The sequence below is a fragment of the Cynocephalus volans genome, chromosome 8 (assembly GCF_027409185.1).
Source record: "Cynocephalus volans isolate mCynVol1 chromosome 8, mCynVol1.pri, whole genome shotgun sequence".
Taxonomy (NCBI): domain Eukaryota; kingdom Metazoa; phylum Chordata; class Mammalia; order Dermoptera; family Cynocephalidae; genus Cynocephalus; species Cynocephalus volans.
Window position 1 is genome coordinate 2,548,006 of NC_084467.1, and position 22,179 is coordinate 2,570,184.

General features: G+C 52.6%; 2 protein-coding genes across 4 annotated transcripts in view; both read right to left on the bottom strand.

The window, feature by feature from the left end:
- Positions 1-563: 563 nt before the first annotated feature.
- LRRC47 (leucine rich repeat containing 47) lies at positions 564-12,316 on the bottom strand. Its single transcript, XM_063105119.1, has 7 exons — positions 11,642-12,316; positions 6,258-6,713; positions 5,194-5,310; positions 3,978-4,093; positions 3,194-3,296; positions 2,797-2,886; positions 564-2,627 (listed from the first exon to the last, which is right to left on the bottom strand). The coding sequence occupies exons 1-7, from the start codon at positions 12,254-12,256 to the stop codon at positions 2,379-2,381; spliced, it is 1,746 nt and encodes a 581-aa protein (XP_062961189.1). The 5' UTR covers positions 12,257-12,316; the 3' UTR covers positions 564-2,378.
- A 3,501-nt stretch (positions 12,317-15,817) lies between these two features.
- CEP104 (centrosomal protein 104) overlaps positions 15,818-22,179 on the bottom strand; it is a 37,307-nt gene continuing 30,945 nt past the window's right edge. For all 3 annotated transcript variants that reach the window (XM_063104790.1, XM_063104791.1, XM_063104789.1), the window contains 4 exons: positions 21,068-21,206; positions 20,794-20,861; positions 19,018-19,108; positions 15,818-18,008 (listed from right to left, as the gene is read on the bottom strand). In XM_063104790.1, the coding sequence (XP_062960860.1) occupies positions 17,893-18,008; positions 19,018-19,108; positions 20,794-20,861; positions 21,068-21,206 (414 nt within the window). In that variant the 3' untranslated portion in view covers positions 15,818-17,892. The remainder of the gene's footprint in view (positions 18,009-19,017; positions 19,109-20,793; positions 20,862-21,067; positions 21,207-22,179) is intronic.

The following is a 22,179-nucleotide window of genomic DNA, read 5'->3' on the forward strand; positions in this document are numbered from 1 at the left end:
GGCTCTGGGACAGAGAGCCACGATGTGCCCAGCCCACCCCTGGCAGATGCACAACATCCTCTGCCAAGGGCTCCTCTGGCACCCCTGCCAGCTACTGTAGGGGAGGCTGCAGGCAGAGGCTGAGGGTGCTCGTCAGGCTGGGCACTCAAGTTGCCCACAGCCTGTATGCAGGATGCCTCAATGAGTGACCCCCAGGGCTATGCTCCCGGGCTGGGGAGAGGATGGGACAGGACCATGCTGAGTGGCCAACCAGCCTCCCCTCCCAGAGAAGATTCAAGAACAGGAGGATCTGCTGGGGGTGGGGCCTGAGTGACTCCTGGGAGCATGCCCCTAGGTTGGGGGTGGGTCCAGCAGCCTGAGACCCCTGGTCCATCTCATGCTCTGGGCAGGGGGCCTAGCAGGGTGGGTAGCCTTGCTGGTTCCCAGGATCCAGATCGAGGGCACTGGCTTCTTTGGGTGGTGTGCAAACCTGCACTGGAGTGGAATGGACCTCTATGACACTTCCAGCAACCACCTCTGGAAATGCCGGTGGGAAAACATTCACTGGGTAAGGAGCTGAGATGTTTCTTATTCAGTGTGTTTTATTAGAGAGTCAGATGAGCAAAGACAACATCAAAGAGGTTTTCTGCTGTCAGCTAAGTATATTTCCAGAATCTCACACACTGTAAAGCGGCATCAGAAGAGAGCACGGTGTAGGGTTCGATCCCTGTACCAGCCAGCCACCAGAAAACAAAGGGCAGCTTGACCCTCCCTCACCATTCTGGGCTGAGTCCCGGCCTGGGGAAACTTCCTGGAGCCCCTCACAGGGCAGGCCCCACGCCAGCTATAGCATCAGCAGCCTTAGCTGCCCCGTGGTGTCATGAAATGACAGGCCAGGGCCACCAGCACATGTGGTAGGTTTGGGGACCAGGACAAGGAAAGGCAGTCACCTGGCATGTCCTGTCTGGAGCCCACACCTCCAGTGGGACTGACCAAAAGGCCTGGCAGTAGTTGCTAACTGGGTCGTGGTCTCAAAGCAGCCCAGCCCCTGTCTCACAAGGCTCTGGAAAAGCCACTAGCTTTTTGGGTATGCCCACCGCGTGGTGCCTTGGGCCTCCGCAGACGCTTGGTTAGTGGGGCTCTTGCAAATGCTCTGGAAAGTCGTGGCTCATTTCTACAGAACACAAAAACTGCCCTTTTAGGTCAAAGACCACTGAACAGAAAAGAGTGGTGTCATTAAGTTAAAGAAGGCTGATGAGGCTGCTTCTCACGTTGTGGCCAGACCCTAAGGTAGCGAGGTCACATAAGGCCGCCTCTGGCTGGCCAGATTCCTGGGACCCAGGCACACAAACGAATACACGCACGGACGCAGAAGGCCTGTGGCCCGAGACTTTAAAAACTGTGAATACCTAAAATATAAATGCTGAGGAACCATTCATCTGGAGGGCACGCTTTATGATTTTTGACTCAAGGACTTTAGGCCTTCTCTAGTCACTGCCTGTCTGTCCTGCTGGTTGAGGACTGTGGCCAGTCCATCCATAGAGCTGTCCTGTTCACCTGGACATGGCACTCTGATACCTGCCCAGTGCTGCTATGCTAACGCACCGATGATGGAAAGCCACTGGTAATTCTCACCTCCTCTCAGCCCAGGGGCACCTAAGCAAAGTCCCGCCATGGCCTTCAGACCTGCGGGGCTGCTTGCCTGGAAGGTTCTATATACATCCCTACTCCCCTATAGCACTCCAACAGCAATATTAAGAAAAATAATTTTGCCAATTCTAAGGTCACATTAAAAAAAAATTTTTTTTTTGGCTGGCCAGTTGGCTCAGTTGGTTAGAGCAGAGCTTTATGACTCCAAGGTCATGGGTTCGGATCCCAGTACTGGCCGGCCACCAAAAATAAGAAATGATTAAAAAAAAAATTTTTTTTTAACAAAGATTATGATCACTGCAAACTGTTAAACATGGTGGCCTTGCACATTTCTAAGCTGCACCACTGGCACAATATAGTTTAAAAAGATGCTACATCATAGAAAAATAATTGTGCAGTTCCATAAAATGCACGTAGCTCTGCTTCCCAATTTAGGATGGGATATTCAAACCAATTGTAGTGTCTTTTTCCTGTCATTTGCTGTATGTTTACATGATTTAGAGTATTTTGAACAAATTAGTTCACATATGTGAATAATTTCAAAAAACACAATAAAATCAGTTTGGTGTTGTAATGACAACATTGCATCACTTTACAAGAGAATCATCTGGAAAAACTGAACAAAGAATACATTTATCTTAAAAAATGCTGAGGTGAAAATGTAATGAATAACTTAGTATCAGCACAGATAAGCCTCTCTGAAACAGGCAAACAGGCAGCTTGCCGGCCTGACAGCCAGAGCTGGCCCGTCAGCGGATCACAGTCACATGGGGCGGGGCGGTGGCCAGATCGGCCTTAGAGGGGTACACCACCTTCAAGGTCCCCTCCAGGTCCACCACCCGCACCTGCTCCACCACCAGCGGGCTATGTCCATCCTTCCCAGCAGCTGGATTCATTTTGGGATCAGAAAGTTGTCCAGACATTGCATCACCTTCAGCATCTGAGAGTGATCCTTCCTCTTTATTTTCTAAAGTGTATTTGTTCATTTCTGCCATTTTCTGCAAATAAATAATATCTTTTTAACCTAAAAATGAGAGATGAGCCAGGAAGAAGTGCTGCTGTGACCCAATGCAGTGAGCAAGGGCAGGAAAGCAGAGCCCGGCAGACCTTGTGACTCGGAGCCGATCCCCAGGAGACCGGCCCCCAGGAGACTGGCAGCTTACTCACCAGAATGAGAGCGTCCATGACCTCTTTACAGATCTGCAGACTGGTGGCACTTGTTACTTCCAGAAACAAGTCAGAAGTGGTTTTCTTAATCTTAAAAAAAAGTGAGAAAGATTTCAAAGGAGAATAAAGTTATCAAGAGTAGACACTGGTAGCCGCAACACTCGTTCTGAAGAAGAGTCTATGAGACGCTGCTACACAAGCCAAGACTGTCGCCTGCTAAAAAGAGGTGCAGACTGGACGGCTGCACACGTGGTGACTCGTGCATGTCCTGCAGCACCAAATGTGATGTGCGACACGCAGCTCAGGGAGCTAAGGGCCTTCAGTCTCTCTGGCCTGTGTGTTACTTCTATAGGGAACAGCCCAGAAGAGGCATCTGTGTGCACACACCCCCCCCTACCTTTGTCTTCTCACTGTTTGTTATGGGCGGGAAAGAAATCACATCACCATCCGCGTCCACAAGACACGGGTAATTTTCTTTTCCATCCAGTAAGTGAAGATATCTGTGTGGGAAAAAATACAGAGATTATAAAAAACACACCCAGGGCTGGCCGGTTAGCTCGGTTAGTGTGTGTTGTAACAGCAAGGTCAAGGGCTTGGGTCCCCATACTGGCCAGCTACCAAAAACAAACAAACAAACAAACAAACAAAAATACAAATATAAAAACATACTTAGAGGTGGAACTGGACAAATCAAAGTGCTCATCAGACAAATTAAGTGTAATGTCAAGGGCACAGCTGAGCATGCTGTGGGAGCCCAAGCCTACGCAGAAATAACAGGGCCACCTGCAAACCATTACCTTGTTTCAGGACCTTCACTTGGAGATGTTTCCCAGCAGCATGGGGACTGGGTCCAACACTGCATGTCTGACTGGCATTCCATACCTCTTTCCTAACGGCTAGTTCACATCCCATCTGGTCCCAAGGGCACAAAACCTCCCCCCGATGGCTCTCGCTCCACTGGACAAGGTTCCAGCTCCCCCACTGTCAGCCCATCTAGACAGGGGACTGACTTAACAATAGTTCCTTTTGAGGGAAGTTGTCTGGGGAGATTTCTTTTATTCCTTCCTTCCTTTCTATGCCTGTAAGGAGCTTTCAGGTTCTGGTAACTTTGGGAGCTTCCTGAGGGCCTACGTTAGCTCAGCGGAGGATGTGTGCAGTGGCCCCGTGAGGCGCTCACCTACCTGTGCAACCCTGAGACTGTCTGCCTCTTCTTCTGCTTCCTCTGCTCATCGGCCTCTAGCTGCAGCTGCCGCACCAGCTCCTTGGCCTTGGCTTCTCTCCGCCCCAAGGGGATGATCTATTGGGGCAGAAACCCACCAACTAGCACCAGGTCTCAACCACAACCCACCTGCCTTGTGGATTATGGATTTCAGCATTAATGACCCCTCTCAGTTCTTTCCATCATTAGTCTTGACAACAGGGGGAGAATGGACAATTCTCCCAAGCAAAAACTGAGGTGACCAAGGATGGAGCCTGCCCCCGCATCCCATGTGATCCTGGGACAAGAAGCTGCATGCAGGCTGCATCTTCAGCAGTCCCTCTGGGGACTCGAACACCCACTCAAACCTGAGCTGAGCTTAGCCTAAACCCAGCTAAAGCACAGCTGTGTTTCCAAAGCCTGCCGGCCCTCAGAAGGCCAGTGGAGGAGAGGCAGAGCTGAGCAGCAAAAGCCTGGTCTGCAGCATGGTGCCTGGGGTCTGCACCCCGGCTGCGGAACCTCTGTCACTCAGGGACCTCAGTGCACGGTGCAGAGCTCAAGAGCCCAGGAAAGCACCACTACACAACGACTCACTCTCAGGCAACCCTGAGTGAGGGGTTTTGCATCTGGGACAGACACCAGAAGTGTTGGTTAAAGCCAGTGAACAAATAAAGGAGACACTTCGGTGGCTGCCTCCTTTGACAAGTGTTCTTGTCAGTCGCGCAGCTGCTTCACAGTTAACGGTAAGGGCCGGCCGGTCAGCTCCATTGGTTAGAACATGGTGCTGATAACACTGAGGGCCAGGGATCGATCTCTGTACAGGCCAGCCACCAAGAAACACATAAACATAATCGTGAGCATGGCTTGTTTATTATCCCATTTTTTGTATTTGCCAGAAGTAGTGTCAGAGTCTACTTTAAAACGCTCGGGCTCAGGGCCGGCCCGTGGCTCACTTGAGAGACCATGGTGCTGATAACACCAAGGCCACGGGTGTGGATCCCAATATAGGGATGGCCGGTTGGCTCACTTGGGAGAGCGTGGTGCTGACAACACCAAGTCAAGGGTTAAGATCTCCTTACTGGTCATCTTAAAAAAAATAAATAAGATGCTTGGGCTTGATTGTTGGTATGAGCGTTTTTTTGAAAAACACTAAGGAGATGCTCCTACAGTGCACAGAGCAAAGAGAGCGCTGGTGGCACCTTGAGGTCCTGTGGGGCCCGGGCCCCGTACACCAGGGGCCCTCGGACTGCGCGGAGGTCGTGGGTTGCCATGGTTGCCACCGTCCTCTTCTCGCAAAGATCTTCATGGAGCTTAGTCTACAACACAGAAGCAGAGACAAGCAAAAGTGAGGTCTGTCCCAAAGCACAGCGAGGCCCATGTGCTCCCCGTCCTCCCCCACGATGACCTCCTTGCTCCGCTCTCCAGAGGGCCCTTCCCCTCGGCCTTGCCAACCACAAATTTACTTCACGCAGGCTTTGTCAGGAAAACAGTCTCACCTCTTTTTTCTCTAATTCTAGAACGCAATATTTGAGATTTCAAAGAACCCATCTCGGACTAAAATGTGTCACTGAATAAACAAAAGTATGACTTAAAAAGAAAAATCGTCACAGCATGTTTTTCTTCCAAAACACTGATCTATAAGTTTTAGTTTTTTTTTTTTTTAAAGGGGAACTGAACCTAGGACCTTAGAGTTACAAGGTTGTGCTCTAACCAACTGAGCTGACCGGCCAGCCTCTTGATCAGTAAGTTCTCAATGCCGGCTTGCCGTGGCTATCTGCTTCCTCCCTAAACTGCAGGAAGGAGCATCCCCAGGACAGCAACACAAGGCCCTCCCCAGGACCACGTCTGTAGCACATGAGACTTTCCCACGTGCAAAGGTGTGCTTTTATTTTAAAAGCTGGACAGACGTCATTGAAAAACTACAAATTAGGAAGTCAGTCTAGCCAAAAGCTAAACAACTAAACAATTCAAGAACATGCTGGCAAGTGTTGACAATTTTAATACTGTCTTATATAAAATGCAATATATAACTTATTGCAAAAATGAGAAAATCACCAGAATATCAGAAAACTCAAGGAGCACCGGTTTTCAATGGCAACGCAGCTGTCTTCAGAAATGAGGACGAACTGTGAGGCTGCACGTGAAAGAGCAGAGGACAGAGGCAGGCGGCAGCGCCTGGCCTGAGCAAGGCCAAAGGGCCTGTGGTAGTCACGCTGGGCTGGACCTGCCTCACCTTCCCGCTGCCCTTCCGCCATGCACCCACCTGGGAGGCCAGGAGACGCCGGAGAGCGTTCCCGGGCTGCAGGTCCATGCCCCGCACGACGGCGCCCACGATGTAGGGCCGCACGTCCCGGACCTCGGGGCTCACCCTGACCATCAGGGGCGCGGGGTTCTCGGAGACGTGCAGGACCCTGAGCAGCAGGCGGCCTGCGGCCTCCGCATCGGCATCCTCGCCGCTCTCCTGCCGTGGCCTCCGCTCCCGCCGCCGCCTCCGGCTCTCCTCCTTGTCTGTGCCGTCTGTCCTGCCCCGGCCCCGGCCGCCCCCGCGGCCCCCCACGCGCAGGTACTCCAGGATGGAGCGAGTCTGGCAGCCGCTGACCATCTTCTCCAGGCGCTTGTCCCTCAGCTTGTTCCCGCGGAAGTTGATCTCCTTGAGCTTGGGGCAGTCCGCCAGCTCAGAGGGGATCTCGCTTAACTGGTTATTGGAAAGGTCCAGCGTCTGGAAGAGACAACAAGAGCACGTCAGATGACCTGAGCTTGGGAGTTCCCAGCCATCAGGCTCCAGAGGCAGGGAGGACACTCGCCACTCATGAAAGCCACCGCTTGCATGTCTACTGTCGCCCGTCCCTGGGGAGCCGCAGCTTCACAACCTTCCAGCTGCTGATTCACCTGTGAACTGCTTCCCAACCCTGCACCTGCCAGGATGTCCCACCCGAGAGGCTTCTCCAGTGGGGAGGAGTCAGCAGTGAGGACAAGAATCTCTGTAAAATCCTCTTCTGACCCAAACCTCTCACTCCCCCTGCTTGGTTACAGGTCATGGTAACGACAAACAAAAACCATTACGTTAGAGGAAAAAGAGGTAACAAGTCACAAGGGGATGTTTGGTTATAAAATGTGAACTCGCTTCAGGGACAAACTAGTACTTCTTCAGAAGAGAAAGGAGTTCCCCCAAATGATGCTTAGAGTTTTAAAAATTAAATGAGCTAAAAAGAATAGAGCAAGATCTCCAAACACATCACTCTTCACAGAGAAGTACGAATTGGCCTGGATGGCAGCGGGTTCTCAGCCCTTCGTGTGGCCCAGGAAAAGGGTGACAGGGCCACATAAAGGATTTTCCATCATTACTGCTGATGGGACTGAGACAAAACATGCTGCTGCCGTCACCATACGATGAAAGGATCCCAGCAGCCACCTCACACACACATAGGACATCTTTCTCGGAGCCAGGGCAGGAGAGAGGTCACATGGGTGGAGCCACTCTGACCACGTGACTGAGTGGCATGGGGCTCCTGCCTTCTGCCTCTCCCCATGCCCTCTCCTCCCTGCCAGCAGCCTGGGCAGGCGGCGGCGCTAGGCACTGCATTAGGGCTTCTTCCTCATTTTCCTCCAGGGCTGGCAGGAAGCTCTGGATGCCTGCTCGGTGACACTACCACCTGCCCCTCCAGGAGAGCCCCGAGGGAGGTCAGCAGCCGTGGAAAGGGGAATGCCTCATGCCCTGCACCGGAGACAAGGCAGCCCCACACAGCCCCCTCGCAGCAAGCGCTCACTAATGGTCTGCACAGCCCCCGTCTGGCTGTGGGTGTGGAGGTGAGAGGTGGGTGGGTGTTTTCACTCTGAACAGAAAAGAAGGGGCCCTGATTATTCAAAAGACACCACCTGTTTTGGCTGGAACAGAGGACAAGCGTAATAGAATTTCTCAAATCCCAAGTTACAAAGGACACGAAAAAGGAATCTGCTGGAACCCTCTGGCTCAAGCAGTCAGGCTGCTCAGAGGCCAGGGAAGCCCAGAGTGGGGAGGGGGTGGCACAGATCAGCACACGATGGGGTGCTTGGACAAGCCTCCCACAAAGGAGAGCAGAAACTCTAGGAGAAAGGGGACAACTTTAAAAGTCCACCAGGAACAGCATGAAAGAGACAAGAGGGCCTGCAGTGCCTGCAGGAGAGGAGGGCTGGGAAAGAATGCAAGGCCAGAGGTCGAGGAGGCGCAGTGCCCTCGAAGGGTCTGCAGTCACACTGTGCCCAAGTGCCACCGGGGCTACTTAGCAGTGACCTGAGCCCTGGGTCATCACTATTTTCTGCCTCTCCAAGCCTGTGTCCATTCTGCAGGCAGGACTCGAAGCCCCTCCCATTGCGACCCCTTCCCAACCTATCACTGACAGTGTCACTAGCCGGAAGCAACAGGAGCTGTGTGCAATCCCGAGCTTAGGTTTCCAGATCTCGCAAGAACCCCGTCTGCACCGTTAAAAGGAGCCTGGGCTAGCCTGCAGCGGGATGGGACCAGCTGCGCCACCCAGGCCACTGGAAAAAGCCTGCCACCCAGAGGCCCATGAGCTCCAGTGCGGGGCTGGGGCTGGAAGGTGGGTTTGTGGTGGTCTGTACACAGCTGTCTCCACATACTAGCTTCGAAGTCTTCTGCATTCCCCAAAGAGGCTTTGGTCAAAAAACCTGAGAAATCCACTGGAGGTAAAACCTCATTACTACAAGAAAACCCAGCTGAATGGGGTGTTTCTGCTTCCACTGATGAAAAGCAAGTTGCTTAGGGCCTGGAAACATCAGCAGACAAGAAGCAAGGCAAGCAGGGGAGAGGCAGGACCAGGCCTCGCTGGGCTCCTGAGAGCATCTACCACAGCAGAGCACGTTGAGAAAGATGCCCCACAAAGGACAAGGGTGCATCTTTTGGGGAAAGGGGTCTTCTTTTAGGCGTAACAATCACCAAATAAAGGGTGTTTTGGCACAGTGAGCAGTGCACAGACAGCAGCGCAGTACTTGCCTGGAGGCCCTGTGTGAAGACAGGGAGGGACAGGGGGAAGAAAGCACACCGGGGTCTGGGGCTGCAAAGCCACAGATTATGGTGAGTCCTTGTGTCCTCATTAGACATGTGGAAGCTGTGCTGATGAGAGGACCCACCGATCCCCACTCTAAAACTACACTCAGCTCGGCGTGGGGCACCCATAGTGGCAGCCTCAACGTGGGAATGAAGTCATAGGCTTCACACATGAAGGGTGAACAACGGGGAGAAAGGACCTCAGGATATACCCTGAACTGGGGAGGTGACGTCAGGTGAATGGTAAATCATACAAGAGAGCAGGGGTGCTGCGCTCTCACCTCCTGCAGGGATACTGCCTGTGAGCTGTGCGCTCCAAGCCTGGGGAGTGGAGGAGGTAGGGATGAACTATCTGTGCCTGACGACATTACCTGCAGTCACCGGGTCAGACTCTCTTCTTGCAGGAAACACAAACTGCTATGACCCACGCTGACACCAGCAATGTGGGGCTTCTCTTACTCCAGCCAGGGACACGACTGCCTTCTGAGACCATCACTTTTGCAGGGGACATGCTACTAGGGAAGGGATCCTAACCTTGTGGTCTTGAGAGGCTGGCAGACAACAATCCCATTGAGGAGGCATGCAAGGAACTGTCTCAGATCTGGTGGGTGAGGGCCGGGCGTCAGCCGCCAAGGGAGCCCCACCACCTCTGGCAGCAACTGAGAAAATCAGCACACTCGGGAAGGATTTTTTTTTTTTTTTTTAACCTCAATTTCTCGTCATGGGACAAGAGTTTTCACACTCAAAGTTGAATTTCTCTGTGGAGCTTGAGCACAGGAGTAGTCTCTATATGAGCCACAATGGATGACAGTGGAGAGCAATTCCTGGCAGGGCCTGGGAGAAATCCCCATGGAGAGGGGGCTGTCTCTACTACCTAAGGTGCTGTCCTGCCCACTTCGGAAGTTTGGGGAACATCTGTCCTGTCCATCCCTTCATCAGCACCACAGGCCTGGGTGACAGCCACTGAAAGTGCAGGCAGCAGCGATGTGATATGACCCCCCATCCTCGTACCCCCCAACTCACCACAGCCCTGGAAGTACTGCCCAACAGGTCACACAACCCAGCATGCAAGCAGAGAGAAGGCCATTTCAGGATCTCTTAGATCCCCCCAGAGAGACACCAAGCTCAGTGGGTCAGAGGCCAGGATGATGATGAAGCCAGGCTCGCCAGCAGGCAGTTCACTGGTGAAGTAAAGGGACTGCAGAGGATCAGGGCTTTCACGATGCACAGTCCCAGGCTTGGCCTGGTGGCAGCTCCCTGGGCTGGGCATTAGGAGCTGGGGGAGGTGAACAGATGAGCAGAGGCCTCTGTACTGTTACTCCGGTGGCCCCTAAAGAACCAGCCCTCCTGGTTCTCCACACATCTTTGTGAGGTGCCTCCCCATGAACATGGACCGGGCATTACTAGTTTTCCTAACCAGTGGAATGTGATGAAGTTGCATAATGCTGGTGAGAAGAGGAGGGAGAGGTCCTGAGATGACACAAAGAGAAAGCCAAGCCCTGAGCCCATGGCCAGCAGAACACAGCCACACAAGTGATAGAGAGCAGCAGAATGATCCAGCTGAGCTAGCCCAGAATGAGGACCATTAGCAAACAAGAAGACTGTTGTTTTAAGCCCCAAAGTTTTGGAGTGTTAATGCAGCCACGCTGACCCAGACAACTGCCCTCACCTCGCCCTCTGCACATGCACCACGGGCCCCTCTCGGTTCTCTCACAGGTGAGCCGTCATTGTGCAGAGTGGGCCCATCTACTGCCCTTAACTACAAACCTATACACGCCTGTACAGACTCGTATATATTTGCAAAATTAATAGCAGTATTTTAAGAATAATTTCTACTGCAAATAAATCAATTGCTAGACTGTACACAGACTTGATTAAGAGACAGCTGCATCAACTCAGTGATGAAAACCAGGACGAAGAAACACAGAACTGCCTTGAGGATGTAATGAAATGTGAAGATGCAGAGAACACCAGCCTGGATCTGCTCCTTGGCTCCTGCAACAGACTTAAAAGGCACCTGTCACAGCCAAGCATAATGCCGGGGCCTGGGGATCCGAGAAGAAGTAAACAGTCCCTAGACGAAGTGGAACACCCAAGATACTTGCAGCTTACTTTGGGCAAGCGGAAGCTTTCTGTAAGACAGAAACAACCACTCCTACCTTCGAAGGCCGTTGCTGGGGTAAGCGAAATATCATCTACGAAATCACATTACACGGCCTTATGCGAACCCCAGTTATCTCACGTCTTCGTGCCTTGTTTGGGTGCCCACAGCCCCCAAAGCTCAGTCATTTCACAAATATTAGACACACCAAAAAATCAGACATAGGTCCCCGCTGTTAACCAGCTTCCGACCTGAGGGAGAAGCTAAGTTTGTAACAACTACAAAACAGCCGGGCACGTGTTAAAATCCAGTTGCTGTTCCGCTCAGGACCAGGAGGAGCTGGGAGGCGGGAACAGCTTCCCGTGGCGACGACACTGGAGCCGTCTCCTTCCGGAGCAGGAATTCCCCCGGCCCGGTGCCCCGCGGGGCGCCCTGACACGGGTCCCCTCTCCTTGGCCACTCCAGGGCCCCACCCCGCCCCGCCCAGGCAGCCCCTGCTGACCTTGAGCGAGGCCAGGTGGGCGATGTCGGGGCTGAGCTCCCGGAGACAATTGTCGGCGGCAGCTAACTCGCTGAGCAGGGGCAGCGCGCCGGGGAGGAAGAGCTCGGCGGGGAAGGAGTCCAGGCAGTTGCCGGTGAGGTTGAGGCTCTGCAGGCGCGGGGCGCAGCGCGCCAGGTCGGCGGGCAGCTCGCGCAGCCGGTTGCCGCTGAGGTTGAGGCTCTGCAGCTGCGGGAGGCCCGGCGGCTCGGCGGGGCCCAGGCCCTGGCCCGGCGGCAGCGCCTCCAGCGCGTTCCCCGACAGGTCGAGGACCCGCAGGGCGGGCAGCGGGCCCAGCTCGGGGCTCAGGCCGGGCCCCAGCGCGTTGCGCCGCAGCACGAGGCTGTGCAGCTGCGGCAGGCCCTGCGCCAGGCCCGGCCCCGGCGCGCGCAGGCTCCCGCAGCCGCTGACCTCCAGGTAGTGCAGCAGCGGCAGCGTGAAGAGCCGCGGCGGCAGCCGCCCGCCCGCCGCCCGCACCCGCTCCTCCAGCCCGGGCCCTGTCAGCAGCAGCTCCCGCCGCCGCTCGCGCTCCGCCAGCTCCAGCTCGGGCCAGGCCTCGGGCACGGCCGCCGCCGCCATCGCGCCCCCGCCGCCACCTACAACCCCCACCGCGTGTGCTTCCGGGGCGGAGCTCGTCACTTCCGGCTCGCGCCGGAAACGGCTACAGAGAACGCAGTCGGTCGCTAGAGAGCTGCAGCGCGGGCCATAGAGAAGAGCCGTGGGGAAGGGCCGGGTTTCTGCACTTTTCACCTGCGCGTGGCGGCAAAGCCGAGTAAGGGGATGGGCTGGCCTCCGCGGGTCCGGCGCGTTGTCCCCGTCGGACGTCCCCTCTGCGCGCTCGCCCTGGCCTTGCCAGCGGCCACAGCCTGCGGGGCGCGGGGCGCCGGCCCGGGTGCCTTGCAGACGTTCGCGGGAGCGGCGCGGGGCCGGCCCGACGCCGGAGCGGCCTCTCCGTGGAGCTTCGGATCAGGCGGCCGAGGGGAAGCGGCCCCGGGAAGGAGGGGCCCGGGAGACGACTTAGTCAGAAACCTCCCGCCGAAGCAGCCTAGGCCGGGCCCTGAGTCAGAGAGCCCGTCGGAGGAGCCTCCCGCACCGCCGGGGACCGCGGACCCGGGTGTGCGCCCTGCGCGGGCTTGGAACCTGGAAGGACGTGGGCGTGCTGGGGGCGGCTTCTCCTTCGACCGCCTCGGGGACAGCGTCGCTCCCGCCGGGGTGTGCTGAGCTCCTCGCTTGGGCTGGGCCCTGGGGGCCAGGTGGGCAGCAGGCCGTTCTGGAGCCAGTGGATGCCGCGAGGACCAGGTGTCCGTGTCCACGCCCGGTGCTGGGGGGAGCGGGGACAGAGGGCACAGCCCCGGGCCCGGCGCCCCTCCTGCTGGCCTCCTAACCAACCACCTGATCACAGTTTTGGTGAACTGCATTCTCCGGGTGCTGCTTTCTCCTCGGGAGAGACACACCTCGACCCTGATCCCGAGAAGCGGTTCCTTCAGGCGGGACACTGTCTGGGGACCCTGCGGCAACGGGGAAGATGACGGAGGACACCATTCTTGTGGAGGCCTTGACTCTGAGGACAGGTGGCTGAGAAGGGGTCCTGGGTGTGACCCACGCCACAGGCCTCCCTCCCTGGAATGAGAAAACCGCGCCGTGGTGTGTCACCTCCGGCCCCTGAGCCTGACCTCATATTTCGCCTGTAAGATCCTGAGGGCTGGGAGGCTGAGATTCCCCTCCCCCTTCCCCCTTTGGCAGACTCCCCGGTGGGGTGGTCCTGCTCCCTCGTCCTGTGTCATTCTTCTGAAGCACAGAGGAACCCTGGGGAGTCAGGTTGGAAGGACACTCAGTGGAATTTTGAGGCCGTCTGGGCTCTCAGTCTGCCCACTGCTGGCTCGGCCTCGTGTGGGCAGGGGGCAGCCTGGGCCAAAACTCCGCAGTGCTCACCACTTTGGGTCAGGACCACACACCCTGAGATTGGGCTGTGCAGAGAGGGCCAGAGTGCTAAGAAATGTGCCGAAAGGAGGTGGTCTTTAGCTCCATTTTACAGATGAGGAAACTGAGGCATGACAGGCTGCTGTCAGACGTTCCCTGATAGCTCTTTCGTTTGTGTAGTCAGAATCCTCTGTGGTGTTTTCAAGATCCAGTGTCCCGAGACTCCTTGCATGACACCCTTCCTCAGGGAGAAGGTGAGTGGAAGCAGCAGGGACTTTGAAGTCCCTCCAGGGTCCCCTTCTGGGTACCGCCACCTTCTAGTTGTGAGGACTTGGGCAGGTGTGGAGGATAAGAACACCTCCCTTAATCCTTGAAAGGGTTCCACTGTGACTATGGTGAGGACGGCCCTCTGCAGACTTGCTTCTGTCCCTGCTGGGTCTGTCTGAAGTCCTGCCTCCCTGCAGGAGCAGCTCGCAGGGGGTCACAGCTCCAAGCCCTGGTCCTGACCTTGCTCCCACAGCCCGTCTCGCCTAGCATCCCAATTGAGGATGACTCAGCCACTGTCCAAGGCTCTCGTGAGCAGGAGGGGGTGACAATGGTGGGGGCAGGTAAAGGAGAAACAAAACATGCCTGTGCCAAGGCTTGCACGTTGTCATGATGGGCTCTTGTTTTTAGAACTGACTTAATTTTAAGAGCAAATAAGCGATGGCATAAATGAAAACGTAGCTCAAAGCAACATGTGTTAAAGATTCTCTTGGTGGGTACTGAGGGGTGTGTGTGTGTGTGTGATTTTTTTTTTGCAAGGGCTAATCTCAGGCATGATCTATAGCTTGTGCAGGAGCACTTGAGTTTTCTGCTAAAGTGCTCTCCTCTCCCTCTCTCTCTCCAGAGCAACACACACACTGTAGGGAAAATGAAAAGTAAAAGCAAATGGTCAGGATCCCAGGGGGAGGGGGGAGGGTTTGGAACCTTGCCGAGCATTTGATGTGATAACTGTGCACGTGTGCCCAGGTGTTCTTTGGCTATTGTCTGTGGATGCCTGTGGGCACCCAGGTGTTCCTGGGTTGTTTGACTCGTGCCCAGGTGTTCCTGGGTTATTGGACTTAAGTGTAAAGGATGAACGGTTCTGATACACAGTGCCCTCGGGATGCCCCAGGAGGCCACTAGGGTGGCTGCTGCTAGCCACCTGAGCTTCTATCTGAATAAAGCTTATTAATTTTTACCCCTGGCTCCCAGGATCTTTTTCCTATTACCTAGCTTGTGGACCTGCAGGTGAGGGGTTTGTGACCCAGTTGGTACAGTGGGTTTGTAGGGTCTGTGGGACCTAGCCCTAGCAATACACACACCATCTACCAAAGTAAGATATGGATTTTAAAGTAATTTTTGCTGTTTAAACTGTTTCTTTTAAGTTAATATATGTGTAAGAAAAAAACTATACACCATAACTTCAAAAATGGAAGCAATTATAAAATCATTATCAAAGCTGATGGAAGCCTAAAACCACTGTACAAATTTGGAGAGAAAATGCTGAATTTGTACTTTTTTGAAAAGCAAAGTAGCATTATTGGCTGGTATAAATATCCTCTTTCAAAGGGGGAAAAGCACATGGAGAGATCATAAAGAATAATCCTCTGCTGGGCACAATTAGAGAATTTATAGAACATTCTGGATTTATTCCACAAGATGAAATTGGTCAATAATTTTCTCTAGCTTGTACGCAGCTTAAAATCTTTTAGCTTCCTCAGCAGTAAACCCATTGTGACCAATTGCTGTAGGGACCAAACTCTCTCCAAGCAACTTAATACTTGTGGTCTCTTTCCTCAGCAGTCCTTGGTCTGCGTCTGAGGGTCGGGGTGGAGCAACACTTTGTAAGTTACACTGACTTTAGTAAACTAACTGCTTTGTAATCACAATCTTGAAATAATAGTGACAAAACATTTAGTTATCTTTTTATTATATTAATATGCTCAGGGTGAAATAACCTTTAAGCCCTAGAACAACAACAACAAAAATATATCACTTAGATATTTGGTAATTTTGGTACCTGAAATAAAGACAAATAGAAAACTATGTTAAAACATTAAAAAGTTGCAAATTTTCATTAAAAGTATTTACATTTGTATTCCAATGCCACACTCATAGATACAGTTCTTTTAAATTAAGTTATTTAATAGAATAGTTTGAAATATGAAAACAGAAATAAATGATTAAATATCCATGACTTATTCATGAGTGAAAATTCAATTATTAGTGTTCCAGATGTAGATATTCATAAATAGCAAAGGGATCTTACAGTTCCTTTTTAATTTTTATCCTTTATTCTTGGTCTCGTAAGAGTGAACAGCTCTGCAAAGCTTTGAACAGCCGCTGATCACTGCCAGAATCATTTCAGCATAAACACACGATTCTTCCGTGACCAATAGCAGTCGCCTGCTAACGTGAGCCCACGTCGCTTTGTCAAACATTAAAAATGAGGTATTTTTACAAATATCTTCTTTGTTACAATGTATAGAAGTGTTTCATCTGTACATTAAAAAGGGATTAGAAAATAATGGCCAAAGTATTTTTGAAGCCAGAAAGGATTATTTTGTAAACATTTTGGCATCCGTACTTTGCTTTGTCTAATACAGTTTTGTTATCTCTCCCCTCAGACTTTAAAAATTTTCAATAGATTGTATTTTTAAAGGTTATTCTCTGGTAGGTCATATTCTTGTTCAATATTCTGAGTCAACCATACCAGAAGGTATTAGTTTACCAAGAATGGAGATTAATTAATGCAAACTCATGGTTACTAACATATCCAGGGAGTACATTTCTCAAACAGTTATTGGTTTTTATATACATTGTTTCACATGGTTGGGAATTGAAATATATTTGTACACTAATTGTAGGATACAAAGTTCATCAATCCCAGACATCTCTAACTGGCGTTTTGAAAGCCTGCCCATGTAATGCTCAGGAAGAAAGCATAACCCTTGGTCACTGGGTGGGACGGGGCGGGAGCAACTGTCCTTCGGTCTGCAGTAGGCTCAGCACTTGAGGAAGCACGGATAGCGGCAGGAGGAGGATGGGGCGCTTCTGGGCAGGTTCCGGGTGACCCTGGCTCTCTTCTCTTAGCTAACAAAAGCTACTCGAAGGAAACCCACGAATCACTTCCATAGGATGGGATGGTTGCTTAGGAGCTGCTTAGAAGACTGTTTTTCAAGTTTGGTTTCACCATTTCAAACTGTTTTGGTGCTTTAAGCATATGGACATTAAGGTTCCAGCTACAACCTGGATTTGAAAGGGATAGGACAGGCCTAAAGCAGGAAGACTCTGAGTCTGCTGATACGTGCTGAAGGCTCCTTTGTGTAAAGCAGAAGTTACTCCATGCCAGAATCACAAACAAGGGATTGAGAAAGGATTCTGATTGACACCTGTGGGCAGGTGAGCATAGAGTGATCAGGTGGAAGGTTAGTTCATAATTTTTTTTAGTAATTCACAGGTGTAGAGAATCTGAGGCTCCTCTGCATAAAGGCTGATGCAGCCCTCCGTGGGTGCTGACCTCAGCTCCAGGTGGGAAACTCCACTGTGGGGTCAAGTGAGGGCGAAGTCTGTCGCAGAGACAGTGCTACTTAAGCATCTAGAGCAAGATGTGTGCTGAAGTGGGACTGATCTCAGTAACCACTTTTTAGATTTTCTTTTTTGCCTTTATTTCTTGTTACAGTGGAAACAAGTTCTGCAAGTAGTGACACCCTGCTACCCTGTGACTGAGTGCACTAGGCAGAAAACCTAACAGACAGGGCCTCTGGGGACAAAAGGCACAGTGAGGCATGCTCATGCAGATGTCGCTCTCCTGGGACCACTGCCCTGCTGAGCCAAGGCCCTGCCTGTGTGGCTATCCTACCGTGTATGACAGAGACCAATATGCAGAAGGTTGACGGTGAACATTTTATGGCAATCACTCCAAACAACTGAGGAGAGAGAGTGCTACGCTTGTGCTGACCCTACCTGTCCACTGCTTTAGTGCCCTTCCAGGCAATGGTTTCTGGCTTTCTCCAGCAGAACAACTGCTCTTCCGGGTCTGATCATGGCCTGAGAGAGGCAGGCCCAAAAGCTGCACACAGCTCTGGGTCAGTTCTACACACACTGTGACACGAGAGCTGATGGGGCACCCACTCACAAGCGGCTGAGCACAGCTGAGGGATAGCAGGAACCGAGCACGGGGTTGCCAAGTGCAAAGAGGAGAAATGGTTTTGAGTCAGGACACTTGCTCATTCCCTTAGGTAGACAAAGGAGACAGAATGTCTGTCACCTCATGGCTTTGTGTGTGTCCTGCTGGAGCTTTTACTCAGGCCTCCCTTCGGGGTAGGGATCTTGCTTCCAACCTTTGATCCTGAGGTCCCTGCTTTGGCTGTTATGGAGCCTTTCCCTGCAGTGGAAACAGACACATGAGACACAAGAACTGCATCCAGAGGGAGGCTCTTACCCACGGCTCAGAGTGCAGAGCTCACAGTAACAGCATGAGTGACTGCGTCACGGCGCTGTGACCACGGCTGTCACCCGCTTCCAAGAGTTAGGCTGAACCTGGTGGGGTCAGCACAGTGGATGGTGGTCAAGTGTCCACAAATGGCCAGGCTGACTGTGGCAAGTGAGATGTGGTTGTGCCGGCCACAGATGAAGATGCACACGTGGTGGCACCAGGAGAGGAAAGAACAAAGAGCTCAGAGAAATGCCTGCCACGGGAGCAAAGGAACACGGCACTGAGCCGTTTACCCAACCAGGAGCTTCGAACACGAAGGAAGTGGCAGCCATGACCAGAGATGGACTGCCTGGCCGAGCAGCCATGGGCAGGCTGCCTGGCATGCCTTTCCTTCCTCACTGGTGAAGAGGCTGGCATGAGGCTGACGCCCTGTCCTCCTGTGGCCCTCTGCCCAGGGCCCATCACAGGCTGGGCCCCCATGCACACTGCCTCTCCTGCTCCATCTACTATGGATTCACTCCCAAAATTAAAGCTGTGTATCCACAGATCTTTTGGTCAGGAATAATTTTCTAATGGAAGATACCATATTTCCTTGCATGGCATCCTAAATTTGACAGAAAATAGCTAAAGTTACGACTTATAAAGCAGGTAGAGGCAGTACCCACGAGTCTACTGTTTAACTGCGTGTTTCTAGGGGCCCTGGAGTCAAGGATGTAGAGAGTGCTGAGGAGCAGAGTGTGCAGACTGAGGACGCCCAGCAGGTCTGGTCCGTTACTACTGAGTTAGTGCCACCTGTGGAGCCTTCAGAAGAGCAGCCACAGTTTGGTGCATGTGGAGGATTCTGGTCACACGACTACCCTGCTCAGTAAGGATCCAAAACATAAGCAAAGACTGGGATGCTCTTCTGAATAAGTTGGAATGGAGGTGGAGACCCTGCGGTGGCAGCACTGGCCCTTACCTGGTGGCAGCACAAGGGCCTTCTGCAGAAGGTGAGTCCTACGCAGGTGTGACGTGCAGCCAGCCGGGCCCATCAGGTGAGCTTTCCAGGCCTGCAATACAAAAGGAGCATGTCCATCAGGCAATGGAGATGGATTTGGGATGCTTTCATAGACCCAAGACGACTCGTTGTTCAAGGTGAAAACGAGAGGCAGCTGCACCGGGCCTGTGTGCATCCCCTGGGCTGTGCCTGGTGCTGCCTCTGTGCTGTTGTGCAGCCCACACCTTGGCAGCACCTGAGTCCTATAACCAGGCGAGCCTGCCCCTCACATCCATCCCACCCAGAACAACAGGGCACCTCAGTGCCAGTGTCTCTGAGCACTGTAGCGTCGTGAGATGTTTTCACGTAAGAATATGCAAGTGCACATGTACAGTTTAAGGGTAAAAAGCAGAATGCTGTGTGTGAACACCTCCAAGCTGGGAAACAGAACACTCCAGCCCCAGGGTCCCCCTCCATCTTGCTCCCTCAGTTCTTCACATGGTTACTGCTGTCCTCATCTGTGCGTTGCCTGACAGTCACACCGTTCATACGTGTCCCTAGAGTGTGCTGTTCGCATGGGCCTGGCTGTGAGATTTGCATGGAGAAACCACACGTAGATGTTGCTCTGCAGCCTGCTCCTCTCTCTAAGGTCATCTGTGAGATTCGTCTGTGCTGGCACGTGGAGCTCACTCATTGCCATGGCTGTGTGCAGATGTACCCCGTGTATTCTTGGCTCTTCTGGACCTCTGGGCCACTCCCAGTCTTCTCCTTCATATTGTGAACAGTGCCCCTCCATCCCTGGGACATTGCTCCAGAAGGTTCTCCACATGCCCCCCTACAGCTTCTGGTTTTTGGTCTTTCCTGGATCATCATCTTAACAAGACACAACTGCTTGCCTCTCCCTGATCCCCCTCTGGGGAAGCCTGTCTTCCCTGTTTGGTCTGTGAGCTTTCTCAGGTCAAGAGAAAGTGGCAGAGGATTGCTGGGCTTGAGTCATCTTGCTGGTACCATGTCCCAGAGGCTGGGACAAGGGGAGGCCAGCAGCAGGACACAGTGGGTGGACTGCAGGTGGCAGCAGCTATGGAGGTTGGAGGGGAAGTAGCTAAGCCAGACACAGGTGTCCAAAGCCAGGAGGGCCAGCAGGGCTTGGCACTCCATGCCTGGCAGATAAAAGGCATCTCCAGCCAATTGCGTTAGACAGCCGGAATAACAGACGTGGAGCCGTAGACTGCCCTGGTCCCTCGTCCCTCCTCAGTGCCTCCCACGCCAGAGAAGCAGGTGCGTATGGAAGATGCTGCCCGTCCCCAGCGGGCCTGCTGAGTCTCGAGTGCAGCGTGCACTGGGGAAGGGAGGAGAGCTTGTAGAACCATCAGACCAATCTGGCCTACGTGTTAGGAATCAGAAGTGACCAGAGTGTTATAGAATCTGGCCAAGATGCCACTTAGGGCCTCAATACAAAAAAGAAAGCAGTGGCCAGAAAAAAATAAATCATTTCATGCTTATATCCCAATGAGTTGAGACTCCTCAAATAAACCACTTATATGTGTTGTGGAAGGAAGTCGCGTGACCATGCAGGCAAATGGAATAACTGTTCAGAAAAAGCTGGAACAGAAACGTCCCGCCCCCACACACTCAGCGTGCTTTACACCGCCTGCAGTCCAGCAGCGGCAGCAGTGGAGACAGCGGGTCACTGCCGCGGCCGTCTAAACGTGTGCCGATTACTCGCATGTTGGTCACCGTCCCCAGATGGGCCCTCACCTCTTCTCCTGGTGTGAAGTTCTCATGGCACAGAGGACACCGGTTTGCCAGCTTCTCTGGTTTGGCAGCTGAAATGATTTCAATAAAGTAAGATTTAGTTACTCCTACGAAATGTGAACAAGAGGGAGGACATTCCAACAGGAATGTTGCCTGCGTGGCTGTCGGACCCTCTTTAGTCGCACAAAGGCCCTTGCAGATGCCCCGCAAGCAGCTGTGCCTTTTCCCGGGAGCACGCCTGGTGACCAGAGGGCAGGGCCTAAGAAGAAACACTCACGGTTACAACTCTTGGCTTTTATGTGTCTCGGCAGCTCTTCTTTTAAAACGGCCTCGCTGCAGCGGTAACACTTCCCAAACCCATCTTTCTTGTCACATTCTGTCAGCAAGTGCTCCGTCAGGCTGGAGATCTCAACCACCTGGATTCCAAAACACAGAACAAAACATGTCGCTGAGAACGCTGGCAGGCACCCTGCTGGCCAGCCTGCATGGTCTGTGCCCTGTCCTGTGCCTGCAGAAACCACAGCTTGTCGGTCACACGTGAAGGTGAGCTGTACACTCATTTGTCTCATCCTCCAGAGCTTTTGTGGTCATTTGTTATGCTCTGCTGAGACCCCACATCCCATTCAGGCACCCTAGTATCGTGTAAAGGTCACTGCTACTGCTAGAGGGGAGCCTGGGGGAGCTAGTTGATTCAATTTGGTGTGATACTTGTATTAGGGGGCAGAGTACCTTGGGTTAAACATGTGGCCCTAGGTTCAAATCCTGGCTCCCCACGATTGCTAAGAATGCACAGAAATGGGATCGCAAAAAAGTGTTAAGAGATCCTCTTGCCACTTTGACTTCTTTGGCAGGAACGACTTATACACCCTAAAATTTCATGCCACAGGAATTTACACACTGCTGGAGAAGAGTGCACTGCTGTGCTGAGGAACAGTCACTCATTCAAACTTCCCTGCAAGCTTGAAAGAGGCCCAGGGCAACTGAGAGAAGCTCACTCTCCTTTCGTCTTCCTTCTTTATTAAAAGGAAGGCCCATGCATTAGAGAATAGGTTAAAAATTTGGGGTAGGAGATTTTTTAAACAGGACATGAAAAGCATAAAGCATAAAAAAGACTGATAGGATGGACATTAAAATCAAAAATTTCTTTTCATCAAGAGACACACTAAGACGATAACTAGCGGAGATGCAGAACAGGAGAAGATGCTTACAATGCACAGCCCAGCGGGATGTACAAAGAATGACTACAAAGCAGTAAAAAAGGACAGCCCAATGTAAATGGGCAAGAGACTAGAAGAGTGCTTTGTAGAAGAGGACAGCCAGTGGCCAGCAGACAAGTGGACGGGTTCCCCACCTCACTGCCATCAGGCAACTGCAAACTGAAAGCTCCCG